At 36.3% G+C, this 20,734-nt stretch overlaps 1 protein-coding gene across 2 annotated transcripts in view; it reads right to left on the bottom strand.

Annotated features, from left to right (window-relative positions):
• Positions 1-19,860: 19,860 nt before the first annotated feature.
• LOC149541192 (uncharacterized) overlaps positions 19,861-20,734 on the bottom strand; it is a 116,125-nt gene continuing 115,251 nt past the window's right edge. For both annotated transcript variants that reach the window (XM_089802194.1, XM_089802193.1), the window contains exons 6-7: positions 20,517-20,579; positions 19,861-20,365 (exon numbers count right to left, since the gene is read on the bottom strand). In XM_089802194.1, coding sequence (XP_089658320.1) covers positions 20,535-20,579 — 45 coding nt within the window. In that variant the 3' untranslated portion in view covers positions 19,861-20,365; positions 20,517-20,534. The remainder of the gene's footprint in view (positions 20,366-20,516; positions 20,580-20,734) is intronic.

Raw genomic sequence — 20,734 nt, 5'->3', positions numbered from 1 at the left:
ATGTTATCTCACCTCCATTGGAGATTCCATTTCAAAATTCTTGTGCTTTCTCCTTTAAGCATCAGCAAGGACTTCCAACTACACCTTACATACATGGGTTTTATCATCCTTGTCCACTACCCTTTTTTCCTTCAGATTGGAGCCACATTGGCATGTTCATTGACAGGGATTTTTCCATTCTAGGGGGGTTATGGAATCTCAAGCTTCAATCATGGAGGTTTTCATTGTACTTATGGTCTTGAGAGATTCTCTTGAGACGTTTCATTTGTGCATCTTTTTTCTCTCTTTTTGGAGTAGAGTTTTTCCTACTGGGTTTTCTCTATTTCTCTATTTCATAGAGATTTGGTTGTGATTGGGTACCTCATCAGGCCTTGTTGTTGTGACCCAAATTTGCTTTCAGCATTGTAGTTTCCTTGCATTGTTTGTAGTTGCATTGTTGCTCATCTTAAGGGGGGTGTTAGAGAAAAAGGTTAATTTCATTTCATTTATTAAATTACCTTTTCTCCCTTCTTAAGATTTCTCTTTATGCACTTTTGCATTCATATTTATAATTAATTGGTAATTATTAAATAGCTTTTTCCTTTTAGGTTACCCTTTTCAGGTTTCAATCTCCTTCTATAAGGATTGATCTTTTGTAATTATCTCTCATCTTTTTCATTTCTAAGAATATAATTTGCATGTTTTTAGAGAAAACCCTTGCCTCTTCTTGTCTTTTTCTTCTTCATGATAGGTTTTTACATGCAGGTATTCTTCAAGCTTTGTGGATTTGTACTGCTCAAATTCTTTATACTATACGATATGTATTTAATGTTGGTGGGATAACAGTGAGTTATATCTCTCAATCCTAGAAGGTGAATGCTTTATCCACTACAGAGGGATAGTATGTTGTTTCTACTGATGTAGCCTGTCATGTCCCTCTTTTAGCAATATAATTATAACAGGGGATTTGCCTATCATTGACTCTCGTAGGCAAATGATTATGGGAAGAGGGTTGATTTTGTCTTCCAATTAAGTAAGTGGGGCCTACTCATTCCAATATTAAATTAAGGCTGTATTCTAACTTTATAAAGTTAATTATTTAATTTTATAAAGTTAATAATTGTAGTGCAAGATGATTCCGGACAATTTCCAGAAACTTCTCAGCAAAGGGGATAAATAGAGGACATAGGGCTCCCATTTGAAGCAAGCAGTTTAATGATTCGATTTCTATTTTCAGTTGGAGCAATTTGTAGTCCCCGGCCTGCAAATTCTTAGAGGTCTCTGAGAACAAAAACTCTCTTAGATCTGCAATTTTGAGGATGTGGAATATCATCCGAATTATTGCAATCTGAAAGTGATACTGCAGTCACTTCAACAGGGCAAAATTTGTGGCCTAAGGCCAAGTGGGAGATTCAAGAAGAATAAATCACCATACTTCAAGTCATTGCAAGATTGGAGCAAATTCGTAGAAGAAGCCAGAATATCAATCAAACCAGACAAGAGTCTGATATCCGTCTCCAATCAGAGGGGATAAATTACAGTTCATAGACGGAGTTCTCAATAGGTTTCTTATGCTACGGATTTTCGGCGTCGCATGATTATCCAGTTCGCAGGTCCAAGGGTAAACTCGAAGGGTGAAGATTAGCGGGTGCTTGAATTTATTTCCTTTTGAAAGGTCATGGGCGAATTCGGGCCAGATACGAAATGAACAGGCCGCGATTTAAAAAATTGGGCCAATATTAAACTCCAGACAGCGACCACGATCCTAGACGGAGTCAATACCGTCGGGCAGGAGAGGGCATTCCTTGTGGGTCTTGGCATCATTAGCAGCAAACTACACATCATTGAATGTCTGCGGCAAACCCAGACATTTCTACTGTCGGCTCCACACAAGTTCGGTGCTTATATCCGACCAGTGGACATCGCCAAATCTGAGCGCACCGATATTGTACTTGGTGGATGTCATTTTCCAATTGCAAGATGGTGGTTGGATAAGGCGCCAGGCATTTTGGGTCGCCAAACAGGTTCCCATTGATTATTATATGTTTTTTTGACAGTGCTACAAATGTTGATGAATAATGAAAATATTGCAGACTTCTTATTATATGCATTTGCTATGATTATTTAATTAATTTTCCTGGTATAACAGAGTTAGACAATAATCCCAAATAGCACATTTAGTTGAAGTATTTAATTTCCCTAGTGTAATAGCAGTAGTGATTAGCTAGGGTCATCTCAGTGGTATCAAAGCTGAAGTATAAAGAGTTTTTTTTTTTTTTTTGGTGCTGGAGAAAGCAATAACCTGTCAGGGTTATTTCAGTGGTATCAGAGCAGTAATCCTACCATCCTGATTGGGTAAAAGTACTTTAATTTCCGGAGTTGTACTCGAGAACCATATTCAAGAACAGGGATATGGGTGAAAGACAGAGTCCGCCAAGATTTCCTAGAGTCGACAATGATGAAACCAGAGAATTTTACAGAACCATGACTACCGGACAACAAGAAATAACTCAGACACTACAGGCTTTGACTACCATAATGGAAAGAGTTATTCAACCCAGGATTCAGGATCAAGGAAGAGGCACATCTGATCACGATGATAGGAGTGTGGCAGGATCACAAGGTGCTCCTAGGCGCAGATCATGGACAACAAATAGGCCTACTCATCCCACCTTCCTAAGGGAAGAGGCTCAAGAGATGGGAGAAGATGATGCACCAGAAGATTTCCAGGATGATCTTAGGGCTGCTACGACAGAATGGCAAGCATTACCCCCGCGTGTGCGTGAATTATTGAACTTTGATCGATATCTAAACCAAAGAAGAGAACATATGAGGAATAGCCGCCAAAATAGGAGACCTAGAGGAGGTCATGAAAGTGAGTTACAACGAGCTGTCAGTAAACTTACTTTTCCTTTCTTCGATGGGAGTGGTCAGATGACAGCACAAGCTTGGATTCATAAGTTGGACACCTTTCTAGCGTTAAGGCCTATGTCAGAAATAGATGCCATCAGGTATGCCACCTTGCATCTGGAAGGTGCAGCTCATGATTGGTGGTCACATGGAATGGTTACCTTGCAGCACAATCAGGTAACATCATACTAGGACTTTGTGGATAGATTGGTTGAACGCTTTGATAAGAAAGATCCAGAAATTTATTTTCGCGACCTTGCTCAGTTAAGACAATTTGGCAATTTAGAGGTTTATATTAGCGAATTTCAAGGTTGTCAGTCATGGTACCAGATGTATCGGAAAGGAGGTTAGTTATCTTATTTACAGAAGGATTGTCCGAACCCCTCAAGGGATGGATTAAGGCATTTGACCCACCAACACTGCAGGAAGCCATGAGGAAAGCACGAAGTATGGAACTTACAACCCCTTCTAGCCGGTTCACTCCCAGGAGTACTACCTCTTTCAAAGACAATAGGAAGTTTGATAAAAATAAAGGAAAGAGCATTGAAACCAAAGGGAAATCTACCACACCCCTAGATACAGAGGCATTAAATGACTTGCGAAGGAAGAAATTATGCTTCTATTGCAAAGGTCCATATGACAGGGATCATGATTGTCCCTTGTGACCAAAAGGAAAAGCCAATAGAGTTATGTGGGCATATTACGAAGGGTCAGATTCCGACAGTGCGGCAAAAGAGGATGAACACACTGGTTCAGAATCTGAGGAAGAGACAGGAAAGTCTGAACAGAAAGAAGAACCTGAACTGCATCTACAGCAAGGGCGTTTGTCTAGCATTCAACATGAAGGATCTTTCAGATTACGTGGTGTCCTAGCAGGACAGAAGGTGATTACATTAGTTGATACCGGAGCTACACATAACTTCATTGATGCAAGATTGGTTAAGCGTCGTGGTATTAAGACAGAGGAATTCGAAGGTCTTCGAGTACAGGTTGCTGACGGATACACTCTTAAGTGTAACAAGATAGTCAGAGACATGCCTTTACGCCTGAATAATTATGAGTTCAGAGCAGATTACCACATGGTCAATATGGGTGATTTGGATATCGTTTTGGGAATGACATGGTTACGTTTATTGGGTGAGGTTACCTTCCGACTCAGGGACATGGAGATTAAGTTCGAAGTAGATGGGAGGCAGCATGTATTGAGAGCTATTCGGAATAGTGATATCCGAACGATCTCTCTTAGACGATTGGAAAGATTGGTGAGACATGAGGATCTTGAATGGGCAGCCATGTGTACTCTCATGCCTACATAGGAGGAACAACAAAAGACAGAATATCATCCCGACATACAGATATTGAGGGAAAAGTATAGTAAGGTATTCAGCGATATTCCACCTGGTACACCACCTGATAGAGGGATCGAGCACATCATCGAATTAGAAGAAGGTGCTAAACCAGTCATGATCACTCCATACAGGCATCCCAAAAGGCTTAAAGATGAGATAGAAAAAACCATCAAGGAGCTTCTCGCGATGGGACACATCAGACCTAGTAAGTCTCCTTTTGCTTCTTCAGTAGTTTTGGTTAAGAAGAAAGATGGTTCATTACGGATGTGTATAGATTATAGGATGCTGAATAAGAAAACCATTAAGAATAGATATCCTATTCCACGGATTGATGAGCTAATAGATGAACTGCATGGGGCATGCTACTTTAGTAAGATTGATTTGAGATCAGGTTACCACCAGATTAGAGTCAGAGAACAGGACATTGAGAAGACTGCATTCAGGTGCCACTGTGGGCATTTTGAGTTTGTAGTGATGCCATTTGGATTGACCAATGCACCAGCTACTTTCCAGTCCACCATGAATAAGGTCTTCCATCATCAGCTGAGAAAATTCGTGTTGGTATTTTTTGATGATATCTTGGTATACAGTCGAACATGGCAAGAGCACATGGCGCATCTAGAAACAGTATTGAAGACCTTGCAAGAAGAGTCCTTGTATGCCAAAGAGTCCAAATGTGATTTGGGAATGATTGAGTTGTTATACTTAGGTCATATTATCAGCCGAGAAGGTGTACGGATGGATCCTGATAAGATTCGTGCTATTGTGGAGTGGCCTACTCCTGAGAACCTAACTCAGTTAAGAGGATTCCTTGGGTTATGTGGCTTCTACCGCAGATTTGTTTGCGGGTATTCACGACACGCGGCCCCTATAACAGATTTGCTTAAAAGGGGAGCTTTCGTTTGGACAGCAAAGGCACAGGCTTGTTTTGACAGATTCAAGGAGATCATGACTTCATGTCCGGTACTAGCATTGCCTGATTTCTCGAAACCATTTGAACTCCAGTGTGATGCCTCAGGAGATGGTATTGGGGCTGTTTTAATGCAAGATAAACACCCAATTGCATATGAAAGCAGGAAACTCCGTGGGCCAGAGAGATCATTCAGCATTTACGACAAGGAGATGTTAGCTATCATGCATGCACTAGCTAAGTTCAGGCAGTACTTAGTAGGTGGCAAATTTTGCATAAAAACTGACCACAACAGTTTAAGACATTTCCTCGGGCAAAGGGATCTCAATGATAGGCAGCAGAAATGGGTCAGTAAGTTACAGGCATATGACTTCGATATATCTTATGTTAAGGGCACACAGAATGTGGTAGCAGATGCCTTGTCACGTAGACCACATCTTAGTTCAATGATTGAGATCTCTGAGGATTGGAAGCATCTGATTATTGCAGAATATGCCAAAGATTCATGGGCATCTAGGATAGTTGATGGGACACTTGTTGATACCAGGTATACACTTGTGGATGAAATGATTATTTACAAGAGCAGGGTATTTTTAGTCCCAGGATCGAAGGTGAGGCAGTTCATTATGCAAGCTCTTCATGATTCACCTATAGCTGGTCACCCCAGATACTTTAAAACATATAGACAGGTGCGAGAACGGTTTACATGGAAAGGACTTAAGAATGATGTTTTGCAGTATGTTCGTGAGTGTTCCGTTTGCCAACAGAATAAACAGGAGCACACTTTTCCAGCGGGGCTGCTACAGCCACTTCCCATTCCATGTCAGAAGTGGGAGTGCATATCCATGGACTTCATTACCGGGTTGCCCAAGGCTCAAGGACGTGATTGCATTTATGTGGTGGTGGATAGGCTAACGAAATATGCTCATTTCTTTCCCATCACCACTACTTATACTGCAATACAGGTAGCTGAAGTATTCTTCAGGGAGGTTTTCAGGTTACACGGGATACCCCGCAGTATTGTCAGTGACAGGGATAGTAGATTCTTGAGTCATTTCTGGCAAGAGGTGTTTCGTTTATGCGGCACTGAGCTCACACCCAGTACTAGTTATCACCCGCAAACCGATGGACAGACGGAAATAGTAAACAAATGGGTGGAAGGCTACTTGAGGAATTACGTAGCTGATCAGCAGAAGGCTTGGGTAAGATGGATTTATTTGTGTGAGTATTTCTATAACACCACTTTCCACATGTCTATCCAAATGACACCTTTTCGAGCATTATACGGCTATGATACACCCAGTTTCATTGACTTATTGATGAGTGATGTTCGGGTTCCACATGCTGGGGATTTACTGCAAGAAAGTAAAGATATCATTAGCTCTCTACGTGATAACATCGCTCGAGCACAAAATCAGTATAAGCAATACGCAGATCAAAAGAGGACGGAGAGAAGCTTTGAGGTGGGCGACATGGTTTACCTAATGCTTCAACCATTTCGACAATCTACTCTCAAAAAGAGTGGGTCAAAGAAGCTTAAACCCAGGTATTATGGACCTTTCAGGATCATTAGGCGAATAGGGGAATTGGCTTATGAACTTGAACTTCCAGCAGACAGCAAAGTATATAATGTGTTTCATGTATCACGTCTCAAAAAGGCATTGGGATAGAATGTGATACCTTCTGCCGTATTGCCGCCTTTGGATGATGAAGGAAAATTGATCATAGTACCGGAATTCATTTTAGGAAGCAGAGAAAAACAGCTCCACCGAAGAGTAATCAGAGAATATTTGGTTAAATGGAAGGATCTACCAGTCGAAGATGCTACTTGGGAGAATGAGACCATTTTGCAGCATCCAGCTTTGAGATTGCTTGAGGGCAAGCAATATCTGGAAGGGCGGACTGTCATGTCCCTCTTTTAGCAATATAATTATAACAGGGGATTTGCCTATCATTGACTCTCGTAGGCAAATGATTATGGGAAGAGGGTCGATTTTGTCTTCCAATTAAGTAAGTGGGGCCTACTCATTCCAATATTAAATTAAGGTTGTATTCTAACTTTATAAAGTTAATTATTTAATTTTATAAAGTTAATAATTGTAGTGCAAGATGATTCTGGACAATTTCCAGAAACTTCTCAGCAAAGGGGATAAATAGAGGACATAGGGCTCCCATTTGAAGCAAGCAGTTTAATGATTCGATTTCTATTTTCAGTTGGAGCAATTTGTAGTCCCCGGCCTGCAAATTCTTAGAGGTCTCTGAGAACAAAAACTCTCTTAGATCTGCAATTTTGAGGATGTGGAATATCATCCGAATTATTGCAATCTGAAAGTGATACTGCAGTCACTTCAATAGGGCAAAATTTGTGGCCTAAGGCCAAGTGGGAGATTCAAGAAGAATAAATCACCATACTTCAAGTCATTGCAAGATTGGAGCAAATTCGTAGAAGAAGCCAGAATATCAATCAAACCAGACAAGAGTCTGATATCCGTCTCCAATCAGAGGGGATAAATTACAGTTCATAGACGGAGTTCTCAATAGGTTTCTTATGCTACGGATTTTCGGCGTCGCATGATTATCCAGTTCGCAGGTCCAAGGGTAAACTCGAAGGGTGAAGATTAGCGGGTGCTTGAATTTATTTCCTTTCGAAAGGTCATGGGCGAATTCGGGCCAGATACGAAATGAACAGGCCGCGATTTAAAAAATTGGGCCAATATTAAACTCCAGACAGCGACCACGATCCTAGACAGAGTCAATACCGTCGGGCAGGAGAGGGCATTCCTTGCGGGTCTTGGCATCATTAGCGGCAAACTACACATCATTGAATGTCTGCGACAGACCCAGACATTTCTACTGTTGGCTCCACACAAGTTCGGTGCTTATATCCGACCAGTGGACATCGCCAAATCTGAGCGCACCGATATTGTACTTGGTGGATGTCATTTTCCAATTGCAAGATGGTGGTTGGATAAGGCGCCAGGCATTTTGGGTCGCCAAACAGGTTCCCATTGATTATTATATGTTTTTTTGACAGTGCTACAAATGTTGATGAATAATGAAAATATTGCAGACTTCTTATTATATGCATTTGCTGTGATTATTTAATTAATTTTCCTGGTATAACAGAGTTAGACAATAATCCCAAATAGCACATTTAGTTGAAGTATTTAATTTCCCTAGTGTAATAGCAGTAGTGATTAGCTAGGGTCATCTCAGTGGTATCAGAGCTGAAGTATAAAGAGCTTTTTTTTTTTTTTTTTTTTTTTTTTTTGGTGCTGGAGAAAGCAATAACCTGTCAGGGTTATTTCACAGCCAAGGAGATTTTATGGCTACATTCTTTTATGCAAGGGTTGGGACACTCACAAACTAGAAATTGTCTATATACAGAGAGCTAGAGTGTCATTCATCTTGCCAAGAATTTTTCTCTATGTTCAAAGACAAAACACATACAAATGTGGTTTCATTTCATTCGGTTAGTTTTGGATGATGGATGGTCAAATCCAAAAAAAGATACATATAAATGAAAATCCAGCATATGTGTTACAAAGTTGGTACCAAGGGAGAAGTTCAACTCGTCTTCAACTTTGATTGGTTTTCTAGACTAAACATAATAAAAGAACAATAGGGTTTAGGGTGCATCAATCCACTAGGAGTTTTAGGGGTAGCTATGTGGCTACATGTTCAGTCTCCAAGCAGAAGGTGGTTTAGTATGAAGCTTGATCAGTCCCCAAGTGGGAGATTGTTGATTTGTGGTGATTGGTCAAGAAAGTATTGTACACTTCTCATAAGTTGTGGGGTTCAAGGAATCGCCCTAAAAATGAGTTGGTTAATTCATCAAGCATTTTAAAGTTCACCATTAACCATTTCTCAAGATTGACTCATCAAATGTCTTTAGGATTAAGTTGTTAAGATGACACTTAGGGTTAGGATTTTCTAAAGTGAATATAGATTCTTGCAATGGCATTGGGTTTTAAGGGAGTTTGAAGATTGTAATAGGTTAAAGTTACTAGATAATAATATTGGACGCATTGTTTGGTGGACATAGCCTAGGAATTGGGTGAACCATGTTAAATCTTTACGTCTTGTTTGTTTGTGTGTGCTTTATTCATTTGTAATATTGGTTATGTTTGAATGTAAATGTTATTTTCTGTTAATGTAATCCTAACAAAATTGATAGTTAAGGCATTGAAAAAGACATTCACACAGTCATAGACAAATGGCTACAACTATTAGGAGTACTAATGGAGGCACTATCTATCGAGTCTCCAAGACTAAGGTAGGAAGTTTCGAAGATGATGGCTAAACACAAGGAGAGGCACAACAAACTGAGGCACACCTGGTGGATAGTGGAAGACCCTGAATCCCCATCTATAGAATGGCATCTTGTTAAGATGTAATTCTACATCTTAACAAGATGTAATGCTAGATTCCTAGTAGAATTAGTAGGAAAGTGACAAGATGTAATGCTACATACTAACAAGAAAGCCCCTCATTATCTCATTGACACACTTCAGAGATATGACCACCGCCTAGAGGAATGATTGTCTTCGTATCCTAAGTAGGGATAGTTACCATGGATATGGATAGTAATCAAGCACCCTTGGTTTCTCAGGCAACATAAATGATCTTCAGATTATACAAGGGGAAAGCCATTACGGATTTTGCTAAATGTATATCAACAAGCTGGACACATATCGAGACAGAAGAGATGAAAATTAATTGGAAACCTCTATTAGTCCAAGTGAGTGGTCGTCGTGCCAAAGTCCTTCACGCACTTCATGACAAGGAGGCTTGCTTCAGAGAGCTACTGATACGCCGCATCCATATCACCATTGCATTGGATGAGGTGAACATGGCTAAGGACAAGGTCATCCAACAAATTAAACAAGAAAGAGTTGAACAAGACAAGTTAGGCGTACTTAACACAGGAATATTCTTGAGTGACTACTCATGAGAGTGTAGTAGCTCAACTTTCCAAACAACTAACATAGGGGGACTTACACTTGGCAGGGAAAGTGACAGAATTGACAACTCTTCAGAAGGGGATGAAGGGAAAAGACACCAAACCTGAAGAATTAAGAAGCGATTAATGAAGGAAACCAACATGGTCAACACAACATGAAAAATCGCCAACCAATACCTTTGTTGTCTGCAAAAGCCCGCCCTCTCAACTTCTCTAGTTCTAGGGATGTCTCCTCATTGCTCTTTATAGTTTTCTTTATGTACATTTCGCCACATTTTGATTTTTGTCATCTGGAAGATGATAAATTTTATGGGGCGATGATACAGAGAAAAAAAAATTGTTGCAAGTAATTGATCAATACTTTTCTTAGTTATGTAGTAATTCATAGTGTAATAAAGCATTTGTTCTAAAAGGTGTTTGTTGCTGATAATTGACAACCTTAACTAACTTTTAGCTACTATTCTTATTGATATCTAAACAAGTCATGATTTTGTTGTTGACTGAACAAATTTTACTTATAAGAAGAGTTGTATTATTTTTTTCAATATTATGTGTGCTATGTTAATGTTGAATTATTCTTTATTCATATTTTGGTTAAATTTCTATTTACTTTGTGCGTAAATTAGAAACCTAGTAGGGAGTAAACACAATCTTTCAATTTGAATTTCTACAAATGGAGTTAACCTATGTTCTTTGATTTCAGAAATGTTTTATATTTTCTCTATGTATCTTAGTGTTCATCCCTCAAATAAATCTTAAACCTTAAATCTTTCATATCAAATATAATGGAACCTAAAATTTAAGAATATTAATTGTATTCTTATTAATTAACATATCATAAACATATGAAACTCTTCAACAAAACTTGTAAATCAGTTGTACTTGTTATTTATTAGAACTCTCAACTCAATCATTTTTTTCAAGTCTTTCTTTTCTTGTATTAAGTCAAATAAAATCATACTGACAATTTGTTCAAATAATAAACTTATAACTAATTGGCAATTTGTGAAAGTAATAAATTCATAACTAATTTGTTGAACTTTACTTAAAATTGTGTGGAGATTGATTATTTTTGTAGAATGTCATTGTGGAGATTAATTATTTTTGTAGAATGCCACTTTCTCTTTGCTTTTGTAAATATATTTCTCTATTCATCAGTTACAGTTTCATAAAAAAAATCTGAACACTTAATGGTTCCCACGGGAGTTTTCTTTAGCTTACATCTATTGATTTTAGAAAGAGACTAGGTTAAATTTTATATTGCTATTTTGGCAAGGGCTCTGAATTATAAAAATTGAGCATAAAGAGTCACAATCTCACAAGGGAATGGTAGAAAAGGTTTATCATATTGTAAACAATACTATAATGGATTTATGAGTGTATTCATTGAATGTCTAGTTTAATGATACAAAGCTGCTTGTACTTTGTTGGGTTGTGCAACCCAGTCAATCTTGTAACGATTCTACAGAATCTACATCCTTCTCTAGTAATCATAGGCTCTTGAAAACTATTATCGGTTGGGCTTCTTGTTCCATTATTCAGCAGCAATTGGTGTTAAAAATTGGAGTTGTATGCTTGAGCTTTGTTCTTGTTTGAAACATAGTAATGTATGTAAAATAAAAGAGAATAAAACTAAGAATCCTACCTTGAAAGCTTATGTAACTTGAAAAGGTGAACCTTATGTCATTGGTTTTTCGTGTATGTTGTTCTGATTTTATTTTCTGCATTTATTTTGAGCTCGAAATCATCAATTGGTATCAAAGCTGAGAGAAGAAATTTAATGTTGGAAATTGTGAAGAATTTCCAAAAGAATGGATGAAGGCAAACAGAAAATAAGAAGTTTGTTGGACAAAATTTTGGATTAAGGGAAGTGCAAATGGAGTCGTTGATGATCAAGCAGGATCTCTCACATACATTGCTTGGAAAAACCAAGGGTAGAGGTTTAATGTCAAATGAAGAGTGGGAGAAACTCAATCAGAAGGCAAGAGCGTCAATTTTTCTATCATTGTTAAGGACCGTGTTATTCAATGTTTTAGCAGAGAAGAATACAAGAAATCTTTGTGATAAATCGTCTTCATTGTATGAAATACCATCAGTGTTAAACAAGGTGTAGATTATGAAAAAGTCATACAATTTAAAAATGGTGGGTGGAATTATATAAAATCGTCTGAACCCACCTTCTCTATCCGATCTTAGAAATTTCATACTTTTTTCAATTTCCTTATCCACCAATGCTCTAAAGGCTTTGAATTTATTGAAGACCTCGAATTTCCCTTGAGAAAAGTACTCCATCTCATTCTTGAATAATCATCAATAAACAAGATGGAGTATATGTTGACTTTGGCATGTTTGTCATTGATGTCAAAACGGGTGATATGATATGCTTGATGATGTTTCATGTTTGGCATTGTTGTGAAAAAGGAAGATATGATATGCTTAATGAGTTTCAATGTGTTTGTCAAATTGTAAGATTTGTATATTCAGATTTGTGGGATTGTAGATTCATATTTTTAGAGTTCGCAATTAATTAAAAAAATATTGTAATTATATGAGATGTCATATGGCTTTGTATATCTACAAATGGATAGATATTGATGTTATCTAAAAATGTTATTATTACTAGGAAAAAATTTGGTAGCATTTAGAAGGTCAAACAGATCAATTTGCGAAAATTAGTTTACTGCTATATAAGGTTTTTATTGTAATTATATGAGATCTCATATGACTTTGTAAATTTGGAAGTGGATAGACATTGACATTATCTACAAGCATTGTTATTACCGGGGAAATTATTGGTAAGATTTAGAAGGTCAACCAGATCAATTTGTGAAAATCAATCTATTATTACACGAGGTGTGTAAAGTTCCTATCGCCAACAATATCTACTTACAAAAATAAAAAAATGGTTTTTATTTTTTATTTTAATTTGATTTGGAATATTCTGGTATGCATTTGAAAACCTAATAGGACTATCTAAACGGGTTTAAGAAAAAGAAAAGTTATTTTGATGGCTAATGTTAAAAAGATGTATAATTCTTAATCAAGGAATCAGTTTTAAATTGGTTCTAATTGGTTTTGAATAACAACCTTGCTAATCTTTATTAGAGAAGTTGATGTAATGAAATGAGAGAACATAAAAGAATACTCATTTGGAGAAAAAATGTTTTGAGAAGGAAAAACTCATGTCTATAAGATTTTGTAAATAACGAAGCAATCTTTTGAGTAAGTCTAATTTTCCATATGACTGCATTTTGAAGATTAAAGAAGTACTTTGCATAAATTACAAGCAGTGATGGAGAGGGAATAAAGATGTGATTACTAATGTCAAAAAGGTATCTCCGAAATTTTTTTTGCAGACGTCAATGTCAGATCTGGAATACATTTGAAATTTCTTGACATTATTAGAGTATTGGCTGATGAGTTATTTTATGAATCAGATTTGTCATCTTGATGGTGAAGTGTATACAAAATCTGATTTTGTTAAATGGATGTCTTGCTATGAAAAACAATAATTACATCAGATTTTGTTAATATCATATATTTGAAATTGAAGGGCATATGGTTCATTTAAAGAAGAAATGCGAAGTTCTAGAAGTGTTTGCAAATTTAAGTATGACATAAAATGATTGATGAAAAAAGAGCTGACAGTTGGATTTCTGAGTAAAATGCAGATTTGGATTTGTTTAAAATTCGTGAATGTAGATATGGACAGCAAGCTTTGATAATATTGTTTGTTGATCAGATTTTTGCAGACTAATAAAGTGTCTTTTGAAAAAATGAAAGGGTGGTATTCATATGAACAGTGGTTGTCGTAAACTGGCTCAGGTTTTAATAGTACAGCAGATAATGACAAAAGGTTTTTTACATGTTTGATCATTAATCAGATTTGAAGACTTGTGTAGATTTTGTATTATTGATGTTGATAGTTTTTGCTAGAGGAGCTCCAGTTGCTACAGGGAGTTTGAAGATGAAATATGCAAATTGGTCTTGAATCAAATGTTGTATAGAAACAAAGTAACCCTCTGAAACAAAATACTTGTTTTTGTATTTGAAGGAAGCGAGTGCTTCTAAAGATGCTATGTAAGGCAGTTTGTCTATGCAAGGAAAAGGGAAATGTTATGTGAGGCAATTTGGCTATGTAAGGCCTAATGTATGCTATGTGAAGCACATTGCTAAGTGAGGCATAATAAAAAGATTTGAGAAAGTGGTTTTTGACACTTGGGTTTTTCCACAATAAATATGGTGTCTGTGATTTGATTTTGTATACTTTCAATGTTGTTCATTTTATCTTTCATCTAAAGTACACATGATTAATGATGTTAAAGGAATAAATGCATATACATCATTAGTTAACAATTAAGAGTTGATAAGTTTTTATATATCACTGATTCACCCTCCCTCCCAACCACCCCCCGGCCCCCAGTGATCCTAGTATTCCAACATTATCCATCCCCATTATAAGTCTTTTATCTTATAGGACTACATAAATTAGAATACACTAAATGAAGTACATTCTCTAATCAAAAGGACTTTCTCTTGAAAGATGAACTAGGCAACTTACTGAGTTGACATTCCTTACACGTTGAGGTGTTTGGTTTCAAGAGTTGTGAGCTCAATAATTTGGTTGGTTAATTTATTTCAATAGACATAACATTAGATGATGAAATTGAGGCTATTTAGTTGTTATGTTCATTGTACAAAAGAATATTAGAATGAGAGGAATTAGAAAATGAGTTTCAAGCACTAGTAGAGGCTAGTGATCATGACACAAAGGGGCAAAAGACTGAAACACTGGGACTATGTCAAGATTGTCCTCGCAAAGATATTTGGACTATGGAAAATTGTGTTTTAAAAAGAGGCAAAAAATCCTTAACATAATTATGAAACTTGGCAAAAGCAGTAGGAGATCAAGTGAAAATAACACAAGCTCCAAATGCTACGATGGGAAAGGTCCTTCCCAAGGAAAAATGAAATTGACAATAGAGAGAGCATTTAATAAAACATCATAGAAAACACCACTTACATACTTGTGTTACAAGAGACCCAACTTAATACAAAATAAATGAATCGCTTTGAGAAATCAATTGGCCCGTGGAAATCAAAAAGTATGCCTACAATAGGAGCATTTTATGGTCTCTCCATCATATGGGATCCCATTAAGGTAACCTATGAAAACCAAATGTCCAAAAACAATTGGCATGGATGATAAGTGAAAAGTATAAACAACCAACTAGAATTTTATATAATTAACATATATGGTCCTATGCTATGAAGAAAGCAATGTAGGATGAAACTGGATCTTTTATGAATCAGAATATATAAATAATTTACATAATAGGGAGTGATTTCAACACTACAACAAATGCTTCAAAAGAAAAGAGGAATATGGTTTGAAACACAAGTTTGAAAGGATTTTAATGATTGGATTTAGAAATACAATATTATGGAGATAATTACTGAGAATGGGTCATTCACATGGAACAGCAGAAGGAAAGGATTCGGTCATACTATAGAAAAATTGGATAGGAGAAATTCAAAACTTATTTTCTTCAACGCCACCTAGGGAAGAATTAGAAATTTAAACATACTAAGATTCTAAAAAGGTAACTTACTGTGTAAATATTTTTAAGTGCTATTAGGGTCCTTCTGGATCACAGATTTGAGTGAGAATTGGAATTTGAAATCTTCAAAAATTCCTAATCCATTGTTTTGGTCTGCAAAATAGGAATTGGAATTCGAGGAAATGTGGATTTGGTATCCCTATTTGACCCTCAAAACAAGAATTTTGTCTCCTTCCAGAATACTTGTTATTTAGAATTCTTGTTTTAAATCCCATTTTTTGAAAATGAAGATTTCAACTAAAATGAAATTTAATTGGGTTTGACATCTGAATGCCCATTTGAGAGCACCTATTTTTGCACATAGCTTTGAAATTTAATCGAGTTCTAACCGAGAGAATGAGGCATTTCAAGAAATGATACCCTTTGCATCTACTTCGAGCACCCTTTGAACATCATTTTGTAAAAATTAGCAAGTGTCGCTTAAAGAAATTCAAAAGATTATTGCAAAAGTTGTATGAATACATTTTTTTTTAATTGGGGGAAACATTTCAGCTATTGTTGCACCTGCTCATATGTTTGGATTAAATATAATAACTAGTACCGCACATATCTTATTTCTTTCGTCTTTCTTTTAGCTTTTTCTTGAATTTTTATTTTGCAATGAACATCGACATTTTCGGCATGTGTGGAGTTGGAAGCTAAACGAGTCCTTGAACAAATTGGAGATATGAATCGTCTTTCTCACTGTAACTTTTATATTCATTTTTTGAACCATATATTCATATTTTGAACCAAACAGGCTTGGAATAACAAATTTTGAATATCAAATATTTTTGGGTTTGAACCAAACGGTCTCTAAATAAATTCCAAAAACCGTAATGGATTTCAAGTTCCAGAATTCTAAATCAAGGATTTTAGATTCCTATTCCTAATTCATATTCCAGCAACCAAACAGGGCCTTAGGGTCTGTCTGAGTACTTGCATTAGCAACTTTTGCATTTGTTTTATATCTGAAATTTATCAAATGCTAGATTTGTTTATTCGGAATTGAGTTTTGTTGAGATGGAAAAATGAAATGAAAATTTGATTCAACTCCAATTCCAATTCCAATTGGCGATTCCTATTCCACCTCTTGAGGTGGAAATAACAAATCTTCATTTTGGATCAAAATGAGAATTTGAAACTCATATTCCAATTCTGATTTGACGCATCCAAACTAAGGATTAAATTTATTTAGAATATGTTCCTACCTATTCTGGGTCAATTCCAACAAATAAACGGGCCCTTAGAGCAAACAAAACGTGGTATCTTGTATGTAAAAGAATGGTACAAAAAACAGACTCTAGGATAAACTTTTGACAAAACAATGATAAAGTTTATTGTTAATCGGTATTCTATCAAAGTTTCAAATTGATGACATATTAAGCTTGATAAACAAGAAGCTAATATGCAAGCAAAAAAATGGTAAAAAAAAAATTCAGAAATCTTAATCAAGGTTTTTAGCTATGATGCTCTCCACTGAGCACTTGGTACTTGGGGTACGTGGGTACACATACCAAGGGTGTGGGTACATGTACCCATGCAACCTAGTTTTAAAGATATATCCACCCTACATATATAGGAATTGATTGTTTTCCAAGATTTTTTGCTCTAAAGCTTTTGCACTATCTTTATTTGATTGGGACCTTTCTTCCTTTGCTTTACAGTGAGCTAATTTGTGCTATGGCCAAGACATGAGAATACAATGTGAGGGAAGGACATGGAGCATTAACAAGATCTCATGAAGGAGAAGACAAAAATTCCTATTCACATATGATGGAATAAACTGACTTCTAAAAGCGGGAATGTTCCTATGTTGCATCATAAAATAGGATTCTAAATGTTGAATGGTTTAAGAAACTAAGCTTTGTTGGCCCCTATGTGAATCAGAAGAAGAATCAATAGAGCACATGTTTGTTCAATGTCCTTATGCCAAAGAGTGTCGGACATGGCTATACAGGAAACTAGCACATCCAAAAGAAATGTAATGAGTGTGATGAAGGGTTCGCCAAACACCTGTATATCTAGTTTATATGGGACTTTTTGGACCAATACACCTTCAATCATAATAAATAAATTATGGAAGGAAAGGAACACGAGAATTTTCCAAGAAGGAAAAATGGATTGGAACTGTCTCGCTAAAAGAATAGAAGCAACAATAATAGAAACTGCAAACAGTAGATTCTTCTTACACAGAGAATGTTCCTTTACAAACTGGGATAATAAAATCAGAAAGTTATTGTTTGGCCTACAGATCCTGCCACACTATGGCAAAGAAGGAAAAGATAGTCCACAAAAGAGACCTCAATTCAAGCAGAGTAAGCCAAAATTTAGCTGGAAAAAACTCAACTTTGATAGAGCATCAAGAGGTAATCTAGGAACTGCAAGAGTGGAGGGATGTATAGTGCACCTTTGTGACGAGGCTATATGTGGTAGGATAGCTAAACCAATTGAAAGGGCTACAAACAATGAGGCAGAAATGGAAGCATTAATAGAAGGGTTATCACTATGCAAAGATCTAGGAATAGAAAATTTAAAAATTGAAGGGGATTCGCAGATCATAATAAATGCAATTAAAACAAGAATGCTGAATTGGAATTTAAATTCAATGCTGGGAAGAGCTCTAGATTTATTATTGTTTTAAAGATTAAATCAGTGATCATCTTTATAGGGAAGGTAATAGCGAGGCAGATAGGTTGGCAAATGAAGGGGCAAATGGAAAGACAGTTGTTAAGGTAGCAGATGGTTCGGGAGACAGCAGACATTTAGCAGTAATCAATAAGAGCTCAACAAAACTGGGGGCATAACAGGTTAAATCAGAGGCTGATAGAAAATAAGGAAGATAACAAAGCATTGTCTGAAAAAGCTATTGGAGCAAATAGATAACAAGTAAACATAAGGATAGGAGGAATGTCCATATAGAAGAAAACAGAAATAAAACTAATGCCTTGAAACCCTTGAATGGTGAGTACTTAAAAGATCATCTAGCGAGACAAGTAGGAATTCTTTGTAGATCGAAGTCTGCTTTATGTCATGCTGAGAAGAAGAATGCAGCCAGTAGTAGCACATAGGGTTAGGGCTCTTTTATAAAAAGAACATAGTATTATAGATATAACTCAAGAATGATTTTGTAAAATTGCATGGGTATAGTTGTAATGAATTTGGGGCATTTTGTGACTTCTTGTAAATACCGAGTGTCAGGAGGTTTTTGAAATCTGTCATTCAGTAAAGGATAGTAGAAGATTGATATGTGGAATAGTATGGAATGATATGTTTAGCAGCACTTTTTAGGCCCAATATTATAAACAAGCATACACAGAAATCAAGATAAAAAACGTTTGTTATTAAGAAAGCTCCCTAAATGGAAATTGGAAGGACTGAAAACTGGGCAGAATGCAAGAGGCAGGTGTGTACCTTACTTCTTATTAGTAAAATGTGTCTTCTTCAATCTTGACCTGTTTTGTTATTAAATTGATGTAAGAAACCGGGTATGTTAAAAATTAGGATTGAATTTCTTCTAAGAGGCATCCTCCAGTATCTGTTTTGTCCAGGGAAGTATACTAATATAGTAGTTATCTTAAAAGAATACCTATTTTAATAATATGTTCAATAAGAGGAAAAAGGGTAATAGATTTTTGAAGAAAGTTCCTAGTAAAGGCAGACTTAAAGCCAGATATAAGAGAAAGAGAATATATATAAGCATATTATACTGAAATAAATTAGAATCCAAAGGCTTGCATTTTAATAATATTATAGCTTCTCCTTAGTAAGCCTCTTTCCATAAGCTTGTCTGCATTTATCTGGTTATTGGTGGACTTCAGATTTAGAGGGCAATGTGATGCTGAACATGAATCTCTTAGTCTGGTATTTCCTTAATGTCATCTCTAATTAAGAAGATAACATCTCTAACTGGGACAGATAATGATTCTTCTTGGGAGTTTCATAAGTCAAGGAAAATAACTAAGATTTGGGCCTTATCATTAACCTCACATGAATATATTATGTAATTTTGAAGTTCATAAGCCATCTATAATGTATGATCTGCGATCTGGGGAAGGGAAAGCTAAAATTGCAGGGAATAACCATTGAGAGTAATGAGGTGTACAACTAATCAGAGGATAAGAACCTATAGCAGGAGTACACAATATATGTATTTTCAAATGCTTGTATCTATTAGTCTGAGGCAGATAAAAATGCTTTTCTTCGAGGTACAGATTGTAACAACTAGGTAATTGGCATCACATTCAGACTAATCTGTTCTTTATGAGAAATGTTCTGTTGTAGCAGAAATTCAAAAAAAGCAAGCAGAATGGCCGTACCAGGTAACTCCAAAACCACTCATTCTTATGTTTTTGGCTACAGCCCATTACCAATAAAAAAAAATGCATATAAGAAATAGCTTAGCTAATGTAATTAGCATTTTTTCTCTGGTATTCCTTTGTTGGTCCATCAAAACCATCCCTTCATTTGTTGGCACTGAACTGCAAGTTGCACCCATTTGTATTTGACAATTTAGTGAACCCATCAAATATCCTCCTGTCCATTAAAGAGAAGTTTTAAAATGTCTTTAATACAGAAGTAGCAATAGCTAAATTGCCAATTTTGCAAGTTGTTTTTGTCCCTTCCTTGATGCCTGGCCACTCGAGGTTGCACCCTGACAGCAAACACATAAAGGAACATGATCATGCAATACGGTTTTCACCAAAGACTACACGGCAAAAATATCATACTCCACAGGGAGTAAACTCAACTTTTCAAACACACATTTCAATCAAATGAAGCAACATGGCATGAAGATAACCTACAAATTCTGACATCCAGCTTCATTTTTGTCCCTTCCTTAGTGCCTGGCCACTTGAGGCTGCACCCTGGCATAATACACATAAAGGAATGTGATCATGCAATATGGTGTCCACCAAAGACTATACAGCAAAAATATCATACTCGACCAAAAGTAAAATCAACTTTTCCAACACACATTTTAATCAAATGTAGCAACATGGTATATAGAAAACAAACAAAT

The sequence above is a fragment of the Cupressus sempervirens genome, chromosome 9, assembly GCF_028749045.1.
Source record: "Cupressus sempervirens isolate cs-2001-9-10 chromosome 9, ASM2874904v1, whole genome shotgun sequence".
In the NCBI taxonomy this organism is placed as follows: Eukaryota; Viridiplantae; Streptophyta; class Pinopsida; order Cupressales; family Cupressaceae; genus Cupressus; species Cupressus sempervirens.
Note: the sequence above shows the minus strand (reverse complement) of the source record. Positions and strands in the feature narration are given on the sequence as shown.